Genomic DNA, 27,047 nt, shown 5'->3' with positions numbered 1-27,047 from the left:
GTTTTGGGGTTGCAATACTCCAAACCGAACCGAACCAATAAGGCTTCGATTTGATTCGGTCCGTGTTATTATCGGTTTGGTCCGGCCGGTTTTACCGGTTCGATTTAGGAATTGACACCCCTAGCCCAACCATTAAATGATCTAAGACCCATAATAAGGATGCCCTAATTATATCTATTAATTGCCCTTTAACGTTCACCAGGAGAAGGTTTTTTTTTTTTTTTTAAGGCAGGAAAAAGAGTTGATTCCCCATCTTCCTCGGCACCAGCCAACACTGTCTTGATGAGGAGAGTCACATTCTTGACTTGGCTGTGTCTTCATCCCATCCACAACCCCCCCCCCCCCCCTTCTCCCGGTTAGCGGAAATGAACAGGGCGGAAAGAAAAAGGTAAAATAAGGCTTGATTGACCACAGGGGCAAGGTCTTGTGTCTATTAATTGCCCTTTATTTATTTACCAAAAATAAATAAAAATTGCCCTTTATTTAGTTCACCAAAATAATAATAATAATAATAATAATAATAATAATAATGGGCAGATCTGGGCCAGGTTTTTGAAATTTCAGACCCAGCCAAAGGTCTCAATGGCTCAGTCCAAGCCCAACCTGACTCTAGATCGGGCTGAGATATTTCAGCCCAGACTCATGGTGGATGGGCAAGACCGTACTTAATTTTGAAATGTTAGTTCTGCCAACTAAGAAATCACCTTGGATTCAGATCCTCTTCAATCATCCCCAGCTGGAGAGGTCTAAAGCTTCATTGTTTAGGGGGATAACAACCAACTTGAGCCTATTCACCACCTCTCCCTCTAATTTATAGAATCTTATTATTTTATTCTCTTTTTTCAATGTATGACTAAAAATGAATGTATTCTCTTATTCTTTTTTCTTCTCTTGTGGTAAAAAAGAAGTTATTTTTGTTCCCACATTGAAGATTGAAGAGAAGAAATTAGATAAATATGATACATGCCTATGTTATTTTTCTTTTATTGATATATACTTGCTTTATACAAGGTGAAAGGGAGGGCGAGGGCGAGGGCGAGGGCGAGGGGGAGAGGGTTTAAACTCGAGACCTCCTGGTAAGTGTGGACTTAGCACATCAAAGCTTGTGGGGTTAACAGTCAGAGCCTTTTGTAATGACGCCACCCGCTAAAGTAATGATTTGGAGTTTGTTTATAAAACTTGAGAGGTTATTAGAAGAACAATAACTATCGCAAGACAGGGGTGCCCTTTGCATGGCAAGCCCCTTGAGATAGCTCAAGAGATTTTCATATGGCCTATCAGAAAGTTCCTCATCTATCCAACGTTTGGAATTTTCTAATCATCAACCAAAGGTTTGGGAATACCGGTTACCCTCTTAGATTGTGTGTTCATATATTTAGCTTAACTTAGTCAAAACATCGTGAAGTAGGCCGTTATAATTTTTAAAGGGAACAACTTGTTATCAAATTAAGCGGCGAAATAAAAAGTTGCAATATTCTTCTAATCGGCCTTTATTTTATTCTGAAAAGCTATTTAATATAGTATTTATTGTTAGGGTAAACAAATATTTAAAAAAAAATTAAAGTTATATAATACAGTATTTTAATGTAATTTTAAAGTAAAAATAATATGATTTATCCTCATAAAAAAATATGTGTCATACTAAAGACCAAAAAGTAAGGTTAATAAGTTATGTGTTAACCATATTCATCCCCTCAAAAAAATAAATTCAGATAGAGTTTGGGAAAATTTTTAAAAAATTGAGAAAGATTCACTCTTTTTAGCAGTTTCATGAATAATTTGTAAACAATTAGGTATAAAAGTGCAATAGCTTGAAAATTTTAGACTCAGAAAAATTGCATATTCACAAATAACTTTTAGGGGAAAAAAATAATTGGCTTCAAAATTTGTGATTTCTTATTTTTAAAATTAAAAGAGATCATAAGTTTTCAATATAAAATTTAGGAAGATGAATGGAGGACCCATTTTGAATTGTTAAATAGGGGGTGAGGGATTTCGAAGGAGAGAGAATAAGTGGCCCCATCATTTTTATGTCTCAGTGTCTCGGATTCTTTCATTTACAAATATCGTGGGGGAACTTTTCCTAAAATCTAAAATGATAATCAATCAAATTAGCGATTTTTGTCATTCTCTATTTCCATTTATTGGATCTTTTATTTCTACCGACATGTTAAAAAACTTTTAGGAACAATACAAGGGTCAATTAAAATAAGGTATCAAATTCTAAATACACATGTAAAGGTGTCATTTAGACAATCCCAAATGAGTTCTAAAAATTAATTAATCCAGATAAAATTAATTAAACTAGAGATATAGAAATGTCTCTCTCTCTCTCTGTCTCTCTCTGTCTCTCTCTCTCTCTTTGAGTATATATGATGATTTCAAAAAGAGATATGATAGATCAAATTGTTCTTTAGGGATATCTGGGAAAAAGGTCCTATTGGATGGATGGTCCAAAGGTACACATTCTTATCAAATTGATTGGAATATGCATTATGTAGATCTGCACTATACAGAAAGAAACAATGATAAATGAAAATATCCCCACAGAAAGTATTAATTACCAAATTTGGTCATCAGGATCTTGTAGAGCTAGGGTATGTGCCCTTCCGACTAGGACTTGTATCAGTCCTGGGTGAGGCAGTCAACGATTTCAAGAGCATTACTAGTCAACCTCGCAGTATTTTTAACACTCTTTCTAATACTCTTTTCCACCTTTCCAGTCTTATTATACCCATCCATTCCATCCAAGTAGGTTTCATCGTCTGTCAGAGCAGCACTCACCCAAGTCTCTATGCTATTTTTCTTGTACTCAAAATCAGAACCCCCAAGAACCTTCATCTCCTCAAGAGATTGCTGCAGCTCACATATTGCATCTCCAACCTCATAGACACAATCTTTAATGGCATTCGTCTCGTTGATCATCATCCCATGTCTGTTTGACATCTCTGTAACCAAGGCCGATGTGTTCTGGGTGGCGCTCAGGCTTACATTCAGGGCTACTATAGCCAGTTTGGTGTGGTTTGTTCCAACAGTGCTTGCGTAGGCAGAGAGAGAACTGTAACACAATTTGGCGTACCTAGTGGATGCACAGCTAGATTTGATGTAGCTGGTGTTGGTCGCCAAGCAATTCTTGATGTTTGAGCTCAAGACCAGAAGAGCTATAACGGAGGTCGCCATTAGAGGATAGGGGAAAGGTGATGAAGATCTAAAGCCTTTCATCTCCATATTATTCTGATCAACTAAAGATAATTCACAAGGATATAGATAGGAAGGGAACCCTATTTATATGGTTAATTAGAAGTTAGAATTCATGTGCCCCTAAAAGATGGGGAGCCGTCATTAATGAGCTGGACCACTTCCGTGGAGTCATTCACGTTCATGAATATACGTGAATGTCCTGATCCGTGAATATGACATTTATTAAATGAGGAGAAAAAAAAAATATATACTATATCCACTGACCAGGGATGTTCACGTACATTCACGTATCTATGATCAACATATTAATTAACAAAGTTATTAGGATTCCATTTTTTTAATCTAACCAATGTGACATAATCATGGAGTGATCAAGAGGGTGGTCCATTTTGTTTCAAGGGCTGTTAACTCTGTAGTGGATTTTGTCGGGTACGATGTCTTGTATTTGGTTGCAGTTTAATCCAAAGAATAATAGCTAGTGAAGCCCCCCAACAGAACAATAATTTTGTACTTTTTGATATTAGAGTTTTTCATTATATATTTGTAGCGAAGTTTATTTTCTTTATAAGTAATTTTGAGAGGTGGGAGGACGAACGTTGTAACCTTATTCTCCATTAATAGTGAAGTTGGATCTCATCTCACCAATGACGTAGATAATCTTATCAAACCTTGTAAATCTGTGTGTATTACTTGTTCTTGTCTTTTCATTATTCTATCATTTTTAAGATTATGTTTTTATAAATCCTTTTGTCAAAACTCAAGATGATACTATCTATTACGGATAAAACAGTTTGACTCAATTTCGATTCTTGTTTATCTACGGGTGTTATTACAAATGACCTGAGTGCAATACATTAATTATAATTAACGGATTATCTTTCATAAAAATAATCTAAGGGTGGTCCATAGCAAGTTCGTAGTTCCAGGTTTTATGTTTGAAGGACACCATTATTGGAGCCCTGGATGGAAACACGTGTGATAAGTCAAATGTCAACGCTTATTGGGATGGGTGTCATAACAAAACATTGAACATGTTCTCTGCATTACAGCAACTCGTCCAGGAAGCTTAGATTCTTAGTTTCAAAAAAGAATGTGGAAGGATGCGTTTTATGTGGCACCATAGATGGCTCATCATGTGATGCTCTCAATTCCAGATTACATCTATTGAAATAATAATAGACATACAATGCATATGTGATAACTTACTCTTTTAGCAAGAATATATGTGATAACTCGAGATAACCAAATAGAAGTTTCTATTTTGAGGTTGTATTAGAAGAAAAGAGGGTGCCAGCGGGATTGGTTGAGTAGGAATCATTTTATGGGTCTAATAATTTGTTGCAGACATTGACGTGGTCCTCGTCAAAATTACGTTTGATCTCTGCATCATTTGATATGGAAAAGGATTTTTCAATGATATATGGCTTATGAAGATCAGATCATTGGATTGAAAGATATCACATCTGCATGTGAAAAATTGAAATCAGATTTTGAGTATGCAATATAAAATCTCAAAATATCATATTAGAAAGGTAACAGATAGATCTAAAACATAGAATAAAAAGATTAAAGACACGACCTAGGCGTGTCACCTGTCATCTGTCACCTGTCCCCTGTCACCTGTCACCTGTCACCGACTGACAGCAGAATGGGACTCCCAATGACATGATAGAAACACTATGAGGGTGACAAATATCTCCTCACATGGCAGATTAAAAGTAGTAGTGGTGGGCCACCACCTCTCTACTAATGTAGTTTTAGCCAGAATTCATGAGTTGGGTTTAGATTGAAGTGACGCGACATGGAAGTTATCCTACTGATAATGGTGACTCGATAGTAACTCAACTTTTATGAAAGGAATTGTAGATTCAAACAATTGGTCATCGCGTTTAGGGGAAAGCCAATGATGTGAAACTAGCTACATACCATATGACAGATTAAGATTGAACACATTAAAATTAGGATCCAGACAAAAGAAACAACAAATACGCCCATCGGCCATCGCAATTGTTATTCTCTCATTTCTATGTGGACCTCTTATAGTGCTTAAAGCTTAAAACTATGCAAAACCTAATCAAGCCAAACCCAAAATTTAAAACTCATCCTCATTTGTTTTTCTTCCTCCAACAAATTGACCTTTGAGTTTTGACTCACATGAGCCAGTAATGGATTGTTCACCATGTATGGTTATTGCTTTGTGTGAATGTTGAACTTTCTTTGGATCTAATAAATCTTGAATCACATGTCTAAACTCAAAGCAGTTCTCAGAGTCTTGGTCAAGGATTAAAGTATTGGTATCGATCGTCATATCGATCGGCCAAAATTAAGATATGTATCAGAGGGTATCGTATCGTATCGTATCGGAGATACGCTAAGATACGCTAAAGATACGCACATAAATGGATAGGAAACACTTTTTTATACACATTTGCATAAAAAAATAGTTAAAAAAAGTTATATATAACATGTATTATACATAAACAGTAAATTGATAGTATCGCACTAAGAATCCAAGGTTTGTAATTGTCCCATAAATGTAAAATCCTTGTTCCCAACCTTGATTTCCATTTTAGTTAGAGAGAAAAATGGTTGGCAGCAACTTTGGAACAAAAACACCTCAAAAAATTATGTTTTTCTAAAAAATTACCCATTTTGGCCATTTTATGACCGTATCGGTATGTATCGGTAGATACATATCGATACGCACCAATACGTATCGATACATACCAAAGCGTATATTTCACTTCAATTTTGAATTTTTCATAGAGTATCGGTACGTATCGGTGAGTATCGGTGGTGTATCGGTGTGTATCATAGGATACGTATCGATACATCAGGGTTTTAAAATTTTCATGATACGTATCGATATGTATCGTGTCGATGCCTACCGATACAGATACGTATTGGCCGATACGGCACGATACGCACCGATTCTTAAAACCATGGTTTTGGCCCTTCTAAGTGTGGTATATATAGTGGCCCTTCTAAGTGTGGTATATATAGTGAAGCTTCGGATCAATTGTATGTAACCATGGTTTTAAGAATATTGTATATGTTATATCGATTGTGTCGTATTGATATCGGTTGAGATCAATCTCCAATCTTTGACTTATTCAGATTGATTATCTGTATTGTTTTTAGGGTAAAATAATAAAAAACGTAGAAAGAATAGATAGTAAAGAGTAGTGCTGTAGAGAGTGGAAATGGTGAAATACGGTGGAAAACAAGGTTAAAAACATAAAAAACGTGAACGGCAGGATTCGAACCTGCGCGGGCAGAGCCCACATGATTTCTAGTCATGCCCGATAACCACTCCGGCACGTCCACTTAGACGATACAAGAACGTTAGAGAAAATATTGTCATCTTAGTGTCTTCTGTTTTTGAAACAAAATGGGTGTTCACACTTTACCAGTGGGCAACTGGGCATTGCCGTTTCCCTTACAAAGGAAAATTGAAGTGGAATTCAAAATACCCTTGACCATTCTAGAAATATAACCCTTTTATGGTGAGATGAGATCTTGTTTTTACCATATCAATGGACAAAAGGGTTACATCTCTCATTTTTACACATCTTTTCGATTCCTTTAAATAAAGAAAAAAAAAAAAAAAAAAACTTCACTATAAATATATAGTAAAATCCACATAGTCTTCAACCTCTTAAAGACCCTACAGAATAAACTCACTTTTATAAACAACAAAATATAAGACATCATACACCAACAACCATGTTCGTTCCATGTCCATTGCTCAACAAGGCTGAAGCCAAATCCTGTGTTGAAATTTTTTTCCTTGTGTTATAAACCACACAAACAGTGTGGGGACCTTAAGTTCGACCTTCTTATTTGTTTTTACATGGAAATGTGAAATGGACAATTCATTTGAAATCTTGTCTTATCATATATCCTGCTCTCGCCATCAATCGAGAACATGGAACGAAAGCCTTTCACTTTGTAAAATTCTGTTTTAATCCTCTCCACGTCGATGATCACTTCAGACGAACAGCCATTTTTTTTATCCAGATCTTGGGGAGAAAGCTTTCACTTTTAGAAACAGAATTCACTTAAATATCTCTATCGAAGTCAATCACTTCAGACGAAAAGCTTTTTAAGGATCAAAAGCTAACAAAAGATGGTTGAGTAAAGAAAGGTCCTCCTTTGTTTAAGTTAACTAATGAAAATATTTATCGTCCGTTAATCACTCTAATCAATACTGAGATTTGTCCCTTAATGACAAGACACAGCCCAATTATTTGAGTTTCTTATCTATTCCACAAACCTTTGTCTCCTAGAAAATTTCAGTATCTGAAGCAACCTATTCCCACCAAGGTTTTAGTTCTACGTTATTATTAGCACCTTTATTGGTCGATTTTGATACTGATATTGATATAAATTGATTATATTCATCGCTATCAGGCCAATTTCAGTTAAAACAAAGCTACCGGATTGATGAGTATATATATATATATATATATATATATCCATGCTTCCCACCCTTTCATTCTCTTTCAAAGCTTGAATAGATTCTCCATGTCTCCCTTAACTAATGTTGTAATTTTCTTTCCTAGTCATCCTCATACTTCTAAGGGTTAAAACAATCTTATAGTCCACTTTATAATGAAATTTGTAAGGAACTGGTTAGTATTGATCATTTTTTTCATGTGAACAAAATTAGATTTTGTGATTTTGGTTGAATGAATATTTCGTTGCTAATGAAAGTATTATATATAAAAGAGGAGAAAGATTTTTTATCAAGAAAAGCTAAAATAAAAAAACATTATATAGTACACATGAAAAAAAAAAGGGTCAATAGTTGAATTGAGTGGTACAAAAAGTGATTTAATATAAACATGGTACAAATTACCATAATAATTCTAGACATAATAGTTACTACATGAATGGGGAAATAAGATTATGGATCCCCAATAACTAATAAAAAATGTAGGAGAGAGAAAATATCTATCTGGGATCGAAAGGGCTTGCGAACTCAGTTCTGCAGAGTTTTGATGCTCCTATCGCGATCATGAATGAATTCTAACTCAAAGCGTGATTTGAGATTTTCCAGGTTAGATTTTCTCTCTCCCTCTCTCGGAGATTCCTTAGAGGATTCCCTGCATGTGGGAGACTTTTCCAAAGGGTTTGGCACTTAAGCTTGATATTCAAGACTTTATATTCATCATCCAAAGCATTTTTCTCAATTAGTATGAGTGATTTTTTAAAGTCTGTTTCAAATATTGGTTTCTATTATTTTCCTGTTCTAGAATCACTTTTTGTATTCTGTTATCAAAGATCACTGTACTCTCATATAACAGACTTGTTACCAAAGTAACCAAACAAAGCTAAGTTCCCAAAAAGTTGTCGTTTTTACATGAAAGGCTAAGTTCCCAAAAAGTTTCATGTTCTCAAAGAGCCGTATTTGAGTGATCAAAGCTAACAAAAGATGGTTATTTGAGATTTGATCTTTCCGTCAAAAAAATGTTTGAGATTTGATCCTTTATGACTAGACAGTCCAATTATTTGAGTTTCTTATCCATTCCACTAACCTTTTAACTACTGAAAAATCTAGAATTCATTTGGAGGATTCAAAAATTTCTTCTCACCCTTTCTTCTCTTTTGAAGTTTGAACAATCTTCCACGCCTCTTTACGTAATTACATTGTTACTTCCTTTCCTTGTTATACTCAAGCTTGTAACGTAAAGAAAGACACAAGTGGTTGAAGTTGAACAATTCTTATAGTAAACCTTCATGAATTATTAAAGTAAAAGATTGCTGCCTGATCGCGTGACCCCTACGATATTGTAGATAAATTTTATGTTCCAATAAATCCCATTATGCTATACTGGTCAAAATTGAATTAGTCTCTTTCCTATTCTATGGTAATTCCTATTATGTGATAAGATTTGACAAATCATCCTTACATATGGTATAATGGTGGTCAATCCATGGTGACTTCTTTTTAATGAACCTGCAACAAAAAAATTTGGATAGAGTTTTCCTTCACCAGTAGCTGAATGGTGGGACAGTCCAGATGGGATTCCCCTCTCTCTTCCCCCTATTGTATGGGGTCCCCATGTCCATGGTGAATGGATTCTCATTCATTGTAGTCTTAGGAAAACTCAATCCAAGATTATTATTATATTATTTTATTGGAAGAAAGAGAGAGAGAGAGAGAGAGAGAGAGAGAAAAGAAGGGATTGGGTTTTCCTTAGTCCATGGTGAACGGGAATCTTGTTCACCGTGGGCGATCTAGACCATTTTTTTTGGTGGGGGCAGACGTCTCTCGACCCTTTGATCTCACTGTGAGATTCACCGTGCAGTTAAAGGGAACTTCTTCCAAGAATAAATATCAAAGTGGGAAAATGGTTTTTAGTCTATGTTGTAATTGCTTATATATTCCCAAGTCGATAATCTCTCACTTGAAGTGATTAATTCGCTCTGGCCCCAGATTCCTTTCACCAGTATCGTTGGTCTATAACTTCTATCTATTGGACTAGGGAGGGGTGTTTTCAACTTTGTATCATAGAAGTGTGAGTTAATGATGACATAGAAGTTCAGTCACATCTACAGGGTTGAAAGGATTCTTCCTTCTCCACTAGTGAAGGAAAATATGATCCATTTAATGTTATCTTATATCAAACTTGTTTATCGTGCCACACGAGATCCATTTAGGTTGTGTTTAGTAGTCAGCCAAAAAAACATTTTTGACGTTTTTCTGTTCTATGGGGACAAAAACACGAAATAAAGTGTTTGATGTCAACTTGGGGTTTTTTGAATTTTTTTTTTTAGAACAAAAAAGGGAAAAAAAGAAAATGCTAAAAACGTAAAATGATTAAACGACAAAACCTTGTTTCATCATTTCAGTTTCGTTCCAACTACAAAAAAGTGAACAACTAGAGTAATCGTTCTTGAAACAAGTTCACCAAACACCAGTTTTTTTTTTTTTAATGACATTTTTATACAAAAACTGAAAATTATGTTTTTGACATAACCTGTCGTTTTTGGATCTGAATGACTACCAAACATGCACTAAAGGAAAATATTTCTAACATGAAGTTGCTATCCTACGAAGTGTTGAATAACTGTATTTTAGTTAAGCTGCTTGATTGATTTGGAGAACTTTTATTTTAATTAGCTTTGCATTTGCTCAATACTTTACATGGGCTTAGGTTCCATATAGCCATTCTATTAATTGGAAAAAAAAAAAATCCATATATCCAAGTTAAATAAAGATAAGATTGTATGGATAGGTAAACTTAGGGCCCATTTGATTTTGTTTCTATTGTTTTTGTGTCTAGAAACAATAAAAATGGTTTTTTTTTCCGTCTCTGTGTTAAGAAATGATTTTTGGAATTACAAAAAGGTGTTTGATTTTTTTGATTTCAAAACGTTTATTAGTAGCGTAGTTTGGTTCAAGATACGAGGGAAAGTATGTCGTTGCAGGTATGTAACTCACAAGTGAAGGCACGACATTGGAGTTGTAGGCATACTTCATGGAAATGAATTTCAAAAGGATGAAAATAGTCCATAATTGTGAGCTTCACACAATCATGTTGGAGTAGCCGCTTCTGGATAGCGAAAAGTTTCAACAATGGGTTGGGGATGTGGTAGGACGAGTGAAACATCGAGTTCTTCATAATTTTGTCCCTCCCTCTTGTTTTTAAAAACAAAAAATAAGTCTAACTTGTTTTTCTATTCCTGTTTCTAGACATAAAAATAAGCATAGATTTCTATTTATTTTGAAAAACAAGTAGAACAAAATAGAAAATCAAACGATTTTTGGGATGTTTTTTGGTTTTTGAGCACACAAAAATAGAAAAACATATTTTTGAAAACAAAATCAAACGGGCCCTTAAGGTCTTTAATTTATTTTGTTAAATAGGGAAAATAAATCTTTCTAATTGCATAGCCTTATATCGGGCACAGAGGATGGTAAAACGACACCCTCACCTAAATCCATGTACATCTCCTCATTGACCCGTGCTTGCATAAGAGCCACACAACTAATGAGCATTCTTTTCCTCTAATACAACTGAAAAGGAGACACGAACCTCCATCGGTGTCCGACAGTCCTGTCAATGTTGTTTAACTGTACATTTTGGCTATAGTGGGTTACTAGTTGTCTTAATTCCTACAATGTCTCCCACAGTCCCATCCCTTTATTTATTGTGAAGCTGGCACCTTATCATCATTGTACATATAATTGTGCTGATGGGGTAATGTGGTCCTCTCAGCCGAATGTTTGTCACCTTTCCACCAAATGGGTTACACGTTAAAAAAAAAAGTCCAGTAGAGAAATACACTTACAAGAAAGAATGGAAAATAAAGGAAACATGAAAACAATGATAGATGTGCAATATCTAAAGATACTCTCTGGGTTGATTAAGAGAACCTTATTACCTTATTTTATATTACTGTCACATAATAAATGCTGGAAAGGATAAATTATGTTAGGGGGTGGGGAGGAAATTTTCTCAGGACTATGTTTGGTTGTAAAGAAAGAAAAATAATAATTTTTGTAATATTACTCAATGTGACTTTATCACTAATTTCAATTCATTCTATATATCTTCACAAAAAAAAAATCACTCCATATATAATTGAATTTTTTATTTTATTAATTGCGTAAATATTCTATTTTAATAGTGTATTTCTAATAAGGTCTCGTTACCCAAAAAAAATTATAATAAGGACAAGGTGTCCTACAACTTAGGGGCCATTTGTTATTTAATTAATATAAAATATGGACCTCATTAAATCATCCTTCCGTTGTAGTCTAGTTGGTTAGGATACTCGGCTCTCACCCGAGAGACCCGGGTTCAAGTCCCGGCAACGGAATTTTTTTTCCCCTGACTCCAATTTTGGAAAAATAGAAAAAGAAAAAAGAAGTCTTCCGCACTTAAGGAGTTAATAGTTCAATACAAGATACAACTCAACTCCTCCACACATGCATAGGTTGTTGAGATAAGGTTTTAATCTATATACACAAAAGCCAATCCAAATATCAACTATTTATCCTCTAATCTATATCTATACAGCTTTCACCTAGAGGAAGAGAACCATACTACTACTACTTTTTACAATTCTCTGCAGATCAGGTTCATTGGCTTGAGTACTCAAGACAGCTTATTAATTAAAGCCAAGGCATTACTAGTTAACTGAGCAACACCCACTATACCTTTCCTAATTGTGTTCTCGATAGTTCCATTCATGGCTCCTCCTTGAAATCCATCCATGCACGTGTCCTCATTTGTTAAAGCAGCACTAACCCATGTCTGTATATTTCCCAATTTTTGATAGAAATCAGGACCATGAAGGTGTTTCATCTCCCCAATGGATTGTTGAAGCTCGTCGATAGAGTCACCAACGGTCTCAACGCAGTCCGCGACCGCCGCTGCTTCCCTAGGACTCGTATCATTCTCTTTTGATATGCTCACCACCATATCTGAAGTCGATCGGTCGCTCCTTAAGCTGACGTTGAGTGCCACTTGAGCTAATCTGCTTGGGCTCATATGAACAGTGGAAGCATAAGGAGAGAGTGACTGGAAACATAAATCTGGATACAAAGTTACTCCACATGAAGTCTTAATGAACTCCATATCGGCTTGATATCCATGAGGATCAATCCTTGCCACTGAGCAAGTTAAGTATGAGATGCTTAAGAAGAGACTCAAAAGGGTTACAGGACCTTCCATCCTGATAGGGTGTTTGAGGAAAAAACTTCTATTTGATCTCCCTTTTATAGGTGGAAGTTATCACTTTTTTGGTTACTGTAGCTATTGTAGTCTTAAGTATTAAATCCTGCAATTAAGGGTGATGGCAAGGAGGCACATCACATGCTATGATGAGGCTGAGAAAATGAGAGAAAGGGATGGAGGATTTTTTACTTCACTTGTGATGTCTCTAACGTAAGGAAAGAAGAGCCCAACAAGTTGTGGGCTCCCAGAAGATAAGGTAGAAATTCCTTTTTAATCAGTTAATATAGTTATTCACTACTGGCACTAACTGAGAGATGGCCCACACCCCAAATTCAATATCAATTGCCATGGCTTTTGGTCCACCGGTTCTTGGGGAAGTGTGGTTTATGCCTATGGATAAGGGGCCAACTAGGATGTAAAAAAAAGTATTTATAGAAATATTATTTTTTCTTCCATAAGGGTGGGTTGGCCTTTTTCCCCTATATGTCTTGGCGAAGAGATTACACTCCCCCACATAAAGCATTATCCTTCTCTTCTTCCACGAGGGTGGGTTGGCCTTTTTCCCCCTATTGTCGCATTTTAGTGCAATGGAAATGGATGGCCAAAACTTTATTAATCATGATTGGTAAAGTTCTAGGCCATGCTCGACATGAATTAAAGATTGTTTCTTGTGGGCTTCTAGGGCCCATTTAATTAAAAAAATATTACAAATTGGGATGCATGGATATATACATAAAATGTTTATTTCCTGTGGGCTTTTAGGGCCCATGGCATGGTTAGTGCTAAGGTTTATTTATTTATTTATTTTTTGGAAAGTGCTAAAGCTCAATGCCTGGTCAACAGATCGAGCTCATAGTTGAGATGATCCACTAATATATGGGTAATCTAGAGGGTACCATATTCATTGCATAGTTACAGCGGTAGAAGTGGAACAACCATCCAGTGGTCAAAAATATTTTTTGGACAAAAATAAATTTGTTGAAAATTAAAATATTTTTCCCTAGAAAAGATATGCATATGATATGGTTTAAGTCTAATATGACCACAGCTAGAATTTTATGAAAAACAAGGATTTGTGTACCCAATCCCTTATATGGGATGTTCCTGTGATGCTCTTATGATTACCATTTTCACTTCTCTTACCCCTTTTTTACCTCATCTTACTTCATTTATGTAGCTTCTTTTTTTCTTATATCTTTATCCTATCAGTGGAGAACACCCCCGTCTAGTTGGAAAGGTTATGATTACTATTGTTATTGTAAGATATTTCTCCGACTTGTGTTGACAATTCAGTTTTTCTTCCTCTGGATGAAGAGGGAATCTTTTTACCATAGGGATCCCCTTTTGAGTAGTATAGAGATAGTCCCTATTTATTTTTCTATCTTGTAAAATAGAGATGGGAGTTAAGGATGGCATCAGTCCAATAACAAGGTCACATAACCGGTGGTGTGGGAATTTCTCCTTTTCCGTGAGTAAAGGAAAACTGAAGAACTGAAATTCAAGGAAATCAGACTTCCATATCACTTGGAGTTTGACATCACGGTAGTGTTAGATGCAGAAGGGTTTCGAGAAGATCTTTTGACAAGATTTTAAATCCTGACAGGAATTTATAAGCGTTAGAATGAAGTGATGAACATCACCACCTGGTGAAGGAAGATTGTCTCTTTTTTCTTTTTGATGAAAATTATTCTTTTGAAATTATGGATCCCGTTACACGGTTCCCTCTTATGCGGATGTGAATGAACTAATACGTGGTAGCTTTACATCCTCGGTTGCTTACGAGCGTTGTCACTTGGCAGTTGGCACCAGCCACACCCGCAGCTCATCCAATAAACACCTGAAAAGTTGGGAAAAATCTATTGACATTTTAGTTCAATTAAAAATCCTAAATCACAAAATTGCCATCTGATATCTTTCAGTCTTGTCCTCCCCTTCCTTATCCTTCATTGGACTAATCTTTTGTCCTGACCCTAGGCCTCTTTTTTTTTTTGTCAGAATTTTATTTTGTGAAGATCGATTCCTGTCCTTCAATCTAGGGGTGTCAATCGGTCAGGTCAGGTCAATCTTGGTCGAACTTAATTGGGTTCAACCAATTTTTAGGGTTACACCGTGAACGCCTGTTTAGCTAAAGGATCAAAATCCTCTGTTTTTCTCATCCCTGTTTTTTCTTGTTTTGATACCTGCAGAACACGACACGTGGACAACAGAGGATCCAACGGTCAAGGTTAAGTGAGGATTATTACATCCGTTGCGTTGGTCTTAAAGTTGTCCACGTGTCGTGTTCTGCAGGTAGCAAAACAAGGAAAAACAGGGATGAGAAAAACAGAGGATTATTTTCCTTAGCTAAATGGGCTTAGCTAACATGGGAATGGTACGATTAATAATCGGGTCAGTCAGTCTCGGGTTTTAATCGAGCTATCATAAACGGGCCTTAATCGGGTTTTAACCGGGCTATAGACCTACTTAACTATAAATGAGTCCTCTTTAAAATTGGTCTCTTAAATGTGCTTGAAGAAAAATACCAATAAAATGATACAAAGATGAGCATAACAAATAAAAAGATCCCATAGTTAAAATGGATTATGCCAAAGATGGGAAAAATAAATAATTATTAAGGTATTCGATCTTTAACCCACGAAACCCAAATCAATTAACCATCTACATAATCCAAGTTTAGTAAGTTCAAATCAATTAAATTATACATAAAAAATATGAATTTTCATACAACAATTACCACCATCTCAATTATATACATATATATATATATATCACATAGCCTTAGCATTAAATACAAATAGTATTAAAAAATATATATATATAAGTAGTATTAAAAGGGTCAGGTTAGGTCAGGCTTAAAGGAGTCGATTCAAATCGGGCTTGTAAATGTGTTGGGCCAGTCCCCGTCAGGCTAGATGGCTGCACAGTGTACTACATGTTTATAAATGTGTCAGGCTCAAACCCGACACGTTTATTAATTAGGCCGGTCTAGGTCGAGTCATAAACGTGTCGGGCTTTGTCGGGCCTACCGGTGTGGGCTTGGAATTGACACCCCTACTCCAATCGAAGTATTAAAATATCACATTAACTGATATCCCAAGGGTAGGCTGGGCAAAATATTTGGTCCATTAGGTTGTACAGGGCTGGACTACGAAGCCAAGACAAAATTGGTTTCTTTAAATATGAAAGTACTGAGCTTAGGAAAAAAGGAATTGTTTACGGAAGTTATAGAAGTATAGGAGAAAGATTCTCCATGATGCCATTGTAGGTGAGGAATCTATATACCACATCAATGGTAGTATAGAGAATAATATTATTTATGAGATTCACAAAAGTCAAAATAAGAAACTATGTCAGTATAAGCCCCATGACTCATTGTGTGAAAAGACATGATGGAATTTATATTTCGGCATAGTATGCTTATTTTTCCATAGAAGTATCATAACATTTTAGGAGTTGGTATTCTATTACGTTAGCGTAGAAAGGAATTTGTATACCACACTAATAGTAGTACTGAGACCAATTTCATCTACAACTAGACTATATAGGTAATAATAATAGGAGAGAGGGGGAGGGGGAGGGGACCCCATGACTCATATGGGAGGGCATATGATGGAATTGCATTCTCATGTTTTGGACTTCTTTTCCCTCAAATGTTAACTTAGTAGTGCACACCTTTGTATAAATAAGTCGGGAAAAAGAACTTTGTCCAGGGTGTGGCCTAGCCAGTACTCTCATGATTTTATCTCTCTTCTACCTATGTGAAAAGACATATTTAATCTTATTTGGGGGAGAGATAGACACGGAAAGTATTGATGTAGATTGCACTCCCAAATAACCAAGAGGAAAAAACATGTAGCAAATTTATCGTATACCTTCTCACGTAGTTTTTGTTTTTTTTTTAATTTTTTTTTTCTCTTCTATGACTATGTGGATACCCATATTGGTGATGCATCGAACAAAATGACAATCAACCTTTATATACTTGGTCCTCTCATGGAAAACTGAATTACTAGTAACATAAGTTGTGTATGTGTTTTCATCTTGACAAATCCATTAGTTGTCGTTCGAATCGGGAGAGGATGTGGTGGTAACCCCTGCAACTTCATCTAGAACCGGGCGGCCAGCCATGTAGGAAGACTCACCCTAGCCTAGGGGTGTCAAACGGTGCAGTTTTGGTTATTCGGTTCGGTTTCTGTTTGGTTTACATTTGATAAGGTGAAACCAAAACTGCACCGGGTAGGAATAAGGTGAAATCAGAATCGTTTTCATCCGATTTCGGTTTTAGTAATTTTTAATCGGTTTTTGTTATTTAGTTCACTACCGGTTTACATGGGGTTAGTAGTGTCGTTTTAGAAATGGTTTGCATCCTACAACTAGTGTGAATCCTACATATATTAAATTTCCTAAAGAGTTAAGACAATAAACATTTATTTTGTCAAGGACAATATACTTTCTATGTAAAAGACTACATATATTATAACTAATTAACTATGATCTTAGAAATTAAAAAATCAAGAAGTAAGATTGTGTGAAAGTGAAGCTCCATTCTCGGTTAGTACTTTGTTTTTTTTTTTCCTCCCCTTTTTTTTTCTGTGGAGACCCATTGAATTTAAAAATACTTTTAAGTTTTTAATACTAGGTGCCGGTTAATCATTTGTTTTCCGATTCGGTTTGGTTCCAAATCGAAATTATGGCCTATAAAACCAAAATCGGACCAATTTACTATGGTGCGGTTCGGTTCGATTATAACTGGTCGGTTTCGATTTTGATAAATGGTTTCAGTTATATATTGACACCTTTACCCTAGCCACTATAGCAACCCCACCCCCAGCTGCGGTTGTGAAGCACCCTCCATCCACTTCCCCTTTTCTATAGAGATTCCCCACACACTGGCAACTAGGGGTGAACGTTTGGCCTTGACCACACAAACCCGCTTTGAGTCCAAATAGGGCATGGGCCAAGATTTTTTACTCTAAGAGCGGGTTAGGGTTGAAAAACCCCAACCCTAGGTCAAGGTTGGATCGGGCTCAGGTTGAGGCCTCAGCCCGACTCGAATTTTAACCCTTTATATTAAAATTTAGGGCTCCTATTGGCATTTCATTTTTTCATAATTTTTTAATGTATAAGATGAATGACAAAAATAGGTCAATCAAGGTTAATCTAAATCATTGGAGGAGCCAATATCAACCCAATTAAGGTCGAGTTGGGTTGGTATGAACCCAACAGGGTTTGGCCTGAACATGAACCCGATAGAGTTGGATTGGGCCTGGGTTGAATTTTGAAGACCTAAGGCTGGGTTAGGGTTTGAAGAAGTCCGGCCAACCTGACCCTGTTTCACCCTTACTGGCAACGTGGGGAACTGTCTTCGTAACTCAATTACTCACATTCGATTATTTATTCTTTAAAATGGCGTACAAATACTAGGTTTGTTGGCCAGCTTATAGATTGGTTAATTCTCTCGTTTAGTTTATTTGCATAACATAACTGTGCACTGTAATAGATGGGAATTGGCCAATTACTCGGTTATTTGCATAACCCAAAATCGATCATCATACATTCATTATCCTAATTTCTAGAGCAATTTAATATATTCTAGAGCAATATATCCTGATGTCATACAATTAAGGTTAGGGGGAAAAAATTATATGATTATCCATTTTTGATTTTTTTTTTTAATAAAATTACCTACTCAAAATTATAAAATTATAGTTGATAAAAATATCTAAAATCAGATTTGGATTTACAAAACTACATATTGAATGTATTAGTTAACAAAAATATCCAAAATAAGATTAGGGTTTACAAAACTACCCATCCAAAGCTTTAGTTAATAAAAATATTGGATCGTATGTGGGAGATGAAGGAGAGTCACGGTTTTGGGTAGTTTTGTAAACGCAAACCTAAATTTGGGTATTTTTGTTAACTGAAACTTTTGGGTGAGCAGTTTATAAAAGAAAACCCAAAAGTGGGTAATTATTATTATTATTATTTTTTTTTTTTTTACATATACTAGTTCTATAGAAACACAACCCTAAAACGATACAGAAAAGAATGAAAAAACAAATATAGTCAATGCACATGGGATTGACGAGATTCGGCAAGATTGCCTACGTCCTATGTGAGATGAGATCCTTGTTTCATCATTAATGGAGAATAGGGTTGTAGCGCTCGTTCTTACACCTCTCTCAAAGAACCTCGTTAAAAATATATAGTGAAAACCCTAATACGAAAATGTACAAAATTACCCTCAGTAAACAAGTCTCAAATAAAATTTTTGAGTGAGGCGTTTCGCCCCCCTATACTCCTGCTGTGCAAGGGACCTAAACCAATACTCCTTGAATTAAACTGCGATGAAATACAGGACATTGCACCCAACAAGTTTAGACCAAAAATCAGGCCAATGAGGTGTTTGGTCAATAAAAACCAAACCAAATGAAAACTGATAACCCTTGGTTCAGTCGGTTTCAGTCTGCTATCGGGTCTATTCGGTCTAGTCTCAGTCTTTCATTTATCAAAATAAAAAATTTTACCAATTACTTGAGGCAGTTTTGTAGTCTGGGCGATCTTGTAGATCCCTTATCTTTCTTTCTATTCTATGTAGCTCGATATCCATTCAAATAACTGAAGTGGGGAATTGGCTTGCGTTAGTTCTCGTTATCCCCAAGGAAGAGAGCGGGAGAGGCAGAGTAGATGGACACGGCAGCAAAAATGGGGGCGGAGTCTGTGAGAATAAACGCCTCTGCTCCTCCTCTTCGCAACTCCGCTAGCTCCCGGAGGCATCTTCCTCTTTACCCCAATCGGTTCATTGGCTTCAACACACTCCGTCGGCCTTTCTCTTCCTCTGAATTGTTCGGAAATGTTCGTCTCAGCTTGAACCTTTCAGCTCTTCAGGAACAGAAGAGAAGACTCTCCGTTGTTTCCATGGCTACTGAAGGTCTGTTTCTGTTTTTATATTTTGCCTATTGATTGATTTCCTTGCTTTCCTCAGTCGATTGCGGCTGGCCTATTGACGAATTTAGATGGAATTTGATTATTTTTAAGGAAAAATAAATTTTTGAAGGGATTTTGGAGCCTTTATGTTGCTTGTTGGTGCAAGTATTGGTAGCTTTTTTTCTCCGGTATTGCTTCGAACACTTGGGGTGTCTAATTGGAACGTGTCTTCATTACAATCATAATCTTCACCGTTTTATTGCTAATAGTACAAATTGTTTGCCATTTTATTTTTGTATAAGTTGTTGTGAATTATGCCTTCGGAGCTGAACATGTTGATGTGCGTAAGTGAAGTATGCCGAAAACACTCAATCCTGAACGGAATTGGAACCTCAACAGTGTTTTGCCCTGCTACTCAAAACGTGTATGAACTGGTTAATGTTTAGGCATGGCTAAAAGTAGGCTTTCACTGAGCACCCTAGTATTGAGGGGAACATATCGTTCTCCAAGCGTTTCAGAAGGCCTGCCTTTCCTTTCTAATCTCTTTAGTTCAGTGCCGGATTGTTGATAAAAACCAAATCTTCACTACCCATTATGCTGCGAGAGGTTGGCGGGTGATAAATCCCACCAGTTAGGCAGTTATACCTCCAGCCAACAAGTTGAGTCGTGGCACACATAGTGCCAAAAATTGATATACGGTTCCAGATATGCCTACTCACATCTCTTATATAGCCACATATGATGAGAGAAAGATGAAACTTTGTCAGTACCCTAGATTACAACCATTGTGTTGTATATAAAACTCAACTCAGCTTTAAATGGGTTCGGCTATAATCAAAGCCATACTTGTTACTAGCCCCAAGCTATGAATGTCTTTTCTCACCACTTATCCTTGCACCATTTTAGGTCTACCCTTGGCTCTTTTTGCTCCTTCGATCTAACTCAAATCTCCCCTCCGTAGTGAAGCACTCAAAAGCCTCCATTGCACATATCCATGCCACCTCAAACAATTTCCTCACAACTTATCATGTATCGGAGCTACTCCTAAATTAGCTTTAAACTGCCCATTCCTTATTTTATATTTTCTTGTTTTACAACTCACCCATCTTAACATCCTTATTTCAGTTATACTAAGCTTATTTATATATTGTTTTTTCACTACCTAACATTTAGCTCCATACATTATTGTTGGCTATATAAGTGTCCTATAAAAAATTCCTTTGGGTTTCTAAAGGAATACATTTATCACATAAACACTTCAGATACACCTCTCCACATCATCCACCATATTTGAATTCTTTGTGCAACATCATCCTTTATTTTTCCTTCCTCACTTATGATTGAACATAAGTACCAAAAATTTTCACTTTGCGGTATTTCCTTACTCTTTCTTGTTAAAGTTCCTATTTTCTGAAATGCTAATTTAATCCCTATGCTTTTGGACCAGTGTTTTTACCCACACTCATCCATGGTGCGAGAACCCTTGCCCACATGTCATTGCAATTGGGTGCCCAAGAGGTGCGTTGCTTACAAGGGATGCCCTAAATAATCCTTACTCACTATCCTCTACACCTGGGTCACCAAACCCTCCTTTATCCGGGCTTGGGACTGGTGGCATAACTATTGTTTATTATTTTATTGTGACTAAGTACTGTACTGCAGAATTTGGAATTTAGGTTGTGCCTATCAAATCATCCCTATTTTAAATCATAGGCTATATAGGAAATCTGCTCATTCTACTCTTCTTCTTTCCTTTTTTTTTTTTTCTTTTCTTTTCTTTTCTTTTCTTTTGGTTGTAGGGAGGGGGGGACTTTTTATATAGCATGGCTGTCTTTGATTAAGTGTGTATTATCCACTTCACAAAAATCTGTGACAGAGAGCTTACACCTGCACGCACCAGCAGCATTATCCATTTCAATGTGGCTATGCACTGCTATAGGAACTACATAATTTGAACAAGATGCGGTTATGAAAGATCTGGCCAAAATTCATCTCAGTGCAGAGAGAAAAGCTTAACAGTAGTTGCTGCACATTTAAAAAGTAAACAGGAATAGAATTGTAACATTAGTTGTAGTTGTGAGATAGGAGAAGAAGATTAAAGTGCACTTTATGTGGTTCATTATGAAAGATTATTGTAGTTTTTTGTGTAGTATCTGACACAAGGGGGATTTTTTTTTTGGGTGTCCTTATTACTTCTGTTCTGTTTTCCAGATACAAAGCGTAGTGTACCCTTGAAGGATTATCGCAACATTGGAATTATGGCTCACATAGATGCAGGGAAGACTACGACAACTGAACGGATTCTCTACTATACTGGAAGGAACTATAAGATAGGCGAGGTGCATGAGGGGACAGCTACGATGGACTGGATGGAACAAGAACAAGAAAGAGGGATTACCATAACTTCTGCTGCAACTACCACCTTTTGGAATAACCATCGGATTAACATTATTGACACTCCCGGTCATGTTGACTTCACACTTGAAGTGGAGCGAGCTCTCAGGGTCTTGGATGGGGCTATTTGCTTGTTTGACAGTGTTGCTGGTGTGGAACCTCAGTCTGAAACCGTTTGGAGGCAAGCTGATAGATATGGGGTCCCTAGAATATGCTTTGTTAATAAGATGGATCGGCTTGGGGCTAATTTTTTCCGTACAAGGGACATGATAGTCACAAATTTGGGTGCAAAACCTCTGGTGCTTCAAATACCAATTGGTGCAGAAGATAATTTTCAAGGAGTAGTTGATCTTGTGAAAATGAAAGCTATTATTTGGTCAGGAGAGGAACTTGGTGCAAAGTTTGTTTATGAGGATATTCCTGCTGATCTTCAGGAGTTGGCTCAAGATTACAGAACCCAGATGATAGAAACCATAGTAGAGTTAGATGATCAGGCTATGGAGGGCTACCTAGAAGGAATAGAGCCTGATGAGCCAACAATTAAGAAATTGATTAGAAAGGGAACCATCTCAATCAGTTTTGTCCCGGTTTTCTGTGGCTCAGCATTTAAGAACAAGGGGGTTCAACCATTGCTTGATGCAGTGGTGGATTATTTGCCTTCACCACTTGACGTTCCAGCAATGAAAGGGACTGATCCCGAGGACCCAGAAGTGACAATTGAAAGGGCTGCTAATGATGATGAGCCATTTGCTGGACTAGCTTTTAAAGTCATGAGCGATTCATTTGTGGGATCCCTTACATTTGTCAGAATTTATGCAGGGAAGCTGACTGCAGGATCTTATGTTCTTAATTCAAACAAAGGGAAGAAGGAAAGAATAGGTAGACTTCTAGAAATGCATGCCAATAGTAGAGAGGATGTTAAGGTAGCATTAGCTGGTGATATTGTCGCTCTTGCTGGTCTAAAAGATACCATCACTGGTGAAACACTATGTGATCTTGACAATCCTATTGTCCTTGAACGGATGGACTTTCCTGATCCTGTTATTAAGGTTGCTATAGAACCCAAGACCAAGGCAGACATTGATAAGATGGCAGTTGGACTCATCAAACTTGCTCAAGAGGATCCATCTTTCCACTTCTCAAGAGATGAAGAGACCAGCCAAACAGTTATTGAAGGAATGGGGGAGTTGCATCTGGAGATCATTGTTGATCGGCTTAAGAGAGAATTCAAGGTTGTCTATCATCTAACGTCTTTTTCATTATCCAGATATAAGGTTAAATTAATATTGGTTTTGACTTTTGGGCATCTCTAGGATTTTCTTTGCATTTCAGATTTTTTTTTTGGTCAAGATTTTTAGACAAAATAAAATTGTAGATTCTTGTAAGGATTTTGATTTAATATTCTCACATAATTCTCTAGATTTTTAAGGTTTTGATGGTTGCAGTATAATGAATGGAAAATTGATTTGCTTAAAAAAGTGATTCACCATTTTTAGAAAACAAAAATAAAAATGTAGATTCTTGTAAGGATTTAAATTTAGTGTCCTCACATAATTCTCTAGAATTTAAGGTTTAGACAGCTGCAGTATAATGAATGGAAAATTGATTTGCTTAAAAAAGTGATTCACCTTGCTCATTAGATAGGATTTCCAGAACTAGTTGTTATGCTGAACTTCTCACAAGTTATCTTTTGGTTGGCACACAGGTTGAAGCTAATGTTGGTGCACCGCAAGTGAACTACCGTGAAAGCATCTCTAGAGTCTCAGAAGTGAAGTATGTGCACAAGAAGCAGTCTGGTGGGCAGGGACAGTTTGCTGACATCACTGTGAGGTTTGAGCCCATGGAAGCAGGTAGTGGTTATGAGTTCAAAAGTGAAATAAAGGGAGGTGCAGTGCCAAAAGAATATATCCCTGGAGTGATGAAAGGTTTGGAAGAATGCATGGGGAATGGTATACTTGCAGGCTTCCCCGTTGTTGATGTCCGTGCTGTGTTAGTTGACGGCTCATACCATGATGTCGATTCCAGTGTCTTGGCATTCCAGCTGGCAGGTAGAGGAGCTTTCCGGGAGGGAATAAAGAAAGCTGGTCCAAAAATGCTGGAACCCATTATGCAAGTTGAAGTTGTCACCCCCGAGGAGCACTTGGGTGATGTAATTGGCGATCTTAACTCAAGAAGAGGACAGATAAACAGCTTTGGAGACAAACCTGGTGGTCTCAAGGTATGAATATATCACTTCTCTTCTCCCCCAACCCACGCACCCTCCCTCTTTACCATACCCTTCCACAGAACTTAAGAGGCAACTTCCTTGGGCTGCAGAACTGCAGAATTATGCTTCCTAGTATTTACTCCAGGAAATCAGTTCCTTTTTCTCCACATTGATTTTTGGATCATCTAATGGTTACAGTATTGATTAATTGGATATTTGTGAACAATTTGTATGCATCCAATCGAGTCATCTTCTGGCTAGAGCTCTATATGCAATCCATAGGCCTAATCTCACCTATTCACCATGGTTGCTTGCTCCCTATTAACATATATGATAGCACGTTAAATGGGATAATAGCCATCCCTTCATTTTTTTTTTTTAATTTTTTGGTATGGACTCACTCTCTGTTGTTTGTTTGGGAGTATGCAGGTGGTTGATGCTCTGGTACCATTAGCTGAGATGTTTCAATATGTGAGTACACTCAGGGGAATGACAAAAGGACGTGCATCCTACACCATGCAGTTGTCGAAGTTCGATGTCGTCCCTCAACACATCCAGAATCAGCTCGCAACGAAAGAGCAGCCAGTTGCTGCTTAATTCCATGTTGTTGCACTGCTCACAGCAAGCGCATTATACATATTTTTTTTTGTTGTCTTTTTGGGTCTGTCTTGGTGTTCAAGATCCAAGATGTTGCTTGTTTTGTAACCATTTCATAAATTGGAAATGTAATTATGATTTTAAGCGGAAATAGAATTAAACAATATTCATACAAAGTTTGGACATGTATTTTGTAGGCCAATTTTACCTTCTCATCAGGATGAGGTTTTCCAACACAAATGTAAATAGAATTCCTTCAAGGGGTGGTAGAACTGGTTGTGGTCCAAAGGGATTGTGAAGGTTGGAAGGTTTCGCATGTGGTCGGAGCCGACTCGGAGCTGTGGTAACGTTTGAAATTTATACAGTTCAGAGATGGGGAGGGGAGACTTCGCATTTCTATGCAGTTGGTTCAAGTTCTTCTGCTCCCCGTCGCCGGACGTGGCACTAGGAAGAGCAGGTTTTAGATGGAATCGGGCATGGTGACTGAGGCGAGGAGGATGGAACGATTGACAGTGATGGGATCAGAGACAAGGCAGATTCGAGAAAGAAGTTGGGAGGTTGGAGTGTCCCGCCGGGCCACTGGGCTGCCCAGCCGTCCCCAGCTCCCATTGGTGCACGCTATTACTATAATTTTATTAGGTAAAGCTTGATCTGCAGCTCAAAATTCTGTGCTTTTCGAAGCGAAGTTTCATTTTACTTGTTTTTGCTTTCTCCCTTTAGTCTATGTGAACTTGGTTCAGTCTAAGGGTGTTAATTGGTTTGATTTCAGTGTATACAATATGGTTTAGTTCGATTTTCATTTATTTGGCTGAAACTACTACACGGTTATACTTTTGAAAACCAGAATTGTTTAATACACGGTTTCAGTTTCACGGTTTTTAAACGGTTTCCATTTTATGATTTTACACGATTTTGATTGTAGTTTAATCCATATGGTTTTTAAACGATAAACAACTGATTTACTTGTTTATTTGCATGCCTACTGAAATTTTCCTTTGTTGTAAAAACCTCAAGATTGTATCAAATTCAATGAGCAATGAGGTGTTGAAGGGGCAAGATTTTTACTACATAACTACGTAATAGGAGTAAAATATTGAACACGCTACATAAAAGAAGTAAAATATTGAATAGGCTGTCGGATAACCTCTATTGTCCTTTCTTCTTCCCTAAAGTAAACTCATCTTGTTTTGTCTACATGAAACTTATTATTTTAGTAAGTCATATACGGTTTAAATAGATCAGTTTCAAAGCTCAATTTTGACTGTGTCGATTCGTTTTGAAACCGCATGTTAAGCAGGTAAAACCAAATTGAATCATTTACTTAATCAGTCTGAAAATTGAAATCAAAATCGAATCATTTATTGGATGACTTCACAATTTTGATGTAAACAGCTTGATTTGATTTCGATAATCGATTTCAATTCCAAATTCACATCCTTAGACTTTGGCCTTTCAGATAGAAGATCCAACACCTCCAGACGTACAAGCACCAATGCTGCCATCAGGAGCAGTTTGGTGAGAGAGAACAGAGAATGGAAGCAGAGGAGTGAAGAGTGCCACCGCAAGAAAAAGGAAAACAGAGATAGCACGAAGAACATCGATGATGCGTACAAAGTAGTGAAGAGGAGGAAGAAGAACAAGCAATATGCTAGAAACACTTCTCTTCCATGAAAAGAGCTTTAGGACTACCGTCAGGGTAGATAATGTGATGGAGAATGACATCGAAGGGAAAGATAAAGATTTCCTGGTCTTGAAGAAATCTAGGGGAGTTCGATTTGATTTAGAGAATCTTAGATTTGATTTAAAGAATCACTTTGTGACTTAAACTAGAACAGAGTCTGAATGGGTTAGTGATAGCAAAGCTTAAGCGTTTGCAACTTGTAGACGGTACATTTGACTTGAACCGTTGAAGCCCAGTTTTCCAACTATTAGTGCAACCTGCTACAATTAGATAAGTTTAAGCGAAAAGCTTTCCATAAAAAAAATTAAAAGAACAAAATAAAGGGAAGGGGATCACTACCAGGCTA

At 36.9% G+C, this 27,047-nt stretch overlaps 3 protein-coding genes and 2 non-coding genes across 5 annotated transcripts; 2 read left to right on the top strand and 3 right to left on the bottom strand.

Moving 5' to 3' along the window:
- Window positions 1-2,452: 2,452 nt before the first annotated feature.
- Window positions 2,453-3,231, bottom strand: LOC122085687 (21 kDa protein-like). Its single transcript, XM_042654193.1, has one exon. It carries the CDS (start codon window positions 3,226-3,228, stop codon window positions 2,626-2,628), a length of 603 nt encoding a protein of 200 aa, XP_042510127.1. The 5' UTR covers window positions 3,229-3,231; the 3' UTR covers window positions 2,453-2,625.
- A 3,215-nt stretch (window positions 3,232-6,446) lies between these two features.
- On the bottom strand, window positions 6,447-6,528 carry TRNAS-AGA. The gene has a single exon. It is a non-coding gene; the product is annotated as a tRNA-Ser (tRNA).
- A 5,432-nt stretch (window positions 6,529-11,960) lies between these two features.
- On the top strand, window positions 11,961-12,033 carry TRNAE-CUC. The gene has a single exon. It is a non-coding gene; the product is annotated as a tRNA-Glu (tRNA).
- A 34-nt stretch (window positions 12,034-12,067) lies between these two features.
- On the bottom strand, window positions 12,068-12,932 carry LOC122086388 (pectinesterase inhibitor 7-like). The gene has a single exon (XM_042655170.1). It carries the CDS (start codon window positions 12,888-12,890, stop codon window positions 12,312-12,314), a length of 579 nt encoding a protein of 192 aa, XP_042511104.1. The 5' UTR covers window positions 12,891-12,932; the 3' UTR covers window positions 12,068-12,311.
- A 6,525-nt stretch (window positions 12,933-19,457) lies between these two features.
- LOC122087097 (elongation factor G-2, chloroplastic) lies at window positions 19,458-25,196 on the top strand. The gene is made up of 4 exons (XM_042656088.1): window positions 19,458-19,827; window positions 22,035-23,449; window positions 23,923-24,435; window positions 24,853-25,196. The coding sequence occupies exons 1-4, from the start codon at window positions 19,584-19,586 to the stop codon at window positions 25,018-25,020; spliced, it is 2,340 nt and encodes a 779-aa protein (XP_042512022.1). The 5' UTR covers window positions 19,458-19,583; the 3' UTR covers window positions 25,021-25,196.
- The last annotated feature ends 1,851 nt before the right edge of the window (window positions 25,197-27,047 follow it).

This window comes from Macadamia integrifolia, chromosome 8 (assembly GCF_013358625.1).
Source record: "Macadamia integrifolia cultivar HAES 741 chromosome 8, SCU_Mint_v3, whole genome shotgun sequence".
NCBI classification, from domain to species: Eukaryota; Viridiplantae; Streptophyta; class Magnoliopsida; order Proteales; family Proteaceae; genus Macadamia; species Macadamia integrifolia.
The sequence above is the reverse complement of the archived record's forward strand: the minus strand, read 5'-3'. Positions and strand labels throughout refer to the sequence as shown.

Excerpts from the sequence above, each read along its gene's own strand:
- LOC122085687 (XM_042654193.1), bottom strand. The coding sequence starts at position 3,228 with ATGGAGATGAAAGGCTTTAGATCTTCATCACCTTTCCCCTATCCTCTA.
- LOC122086388 (XM_042655170.1), bottom strand. The coding sequence starts at position 12,890 with ATGGAAGGTCCTGTAACCCTTTTGAGTCTCTTCTTAAGCATCTCATAC.
- LOC122087097 (XM_042656088.1), top strand. The coding sequence starts at position 19,584 with ATGGACACGGCAGCAAAAATGGGGGCGGAGTCTGTGAGAATAAACGCC. Across the intron at positions 19,828-22,034 it reads TGTTTCCATGGCTACTGAAG|ATACAAAGCGTAGTGTACCC; the intron begins GTCTGTTTCTGT and ends TCTGTTTTCCAG. Across the intron at positions 23,450-23,922 it reads GGCTTAAGAGAGAATTCAAG|GTTGAAGCTAATGTTGGTGC; the intron begins GTTGTCTATCAT and ends GTTGGCACACAG.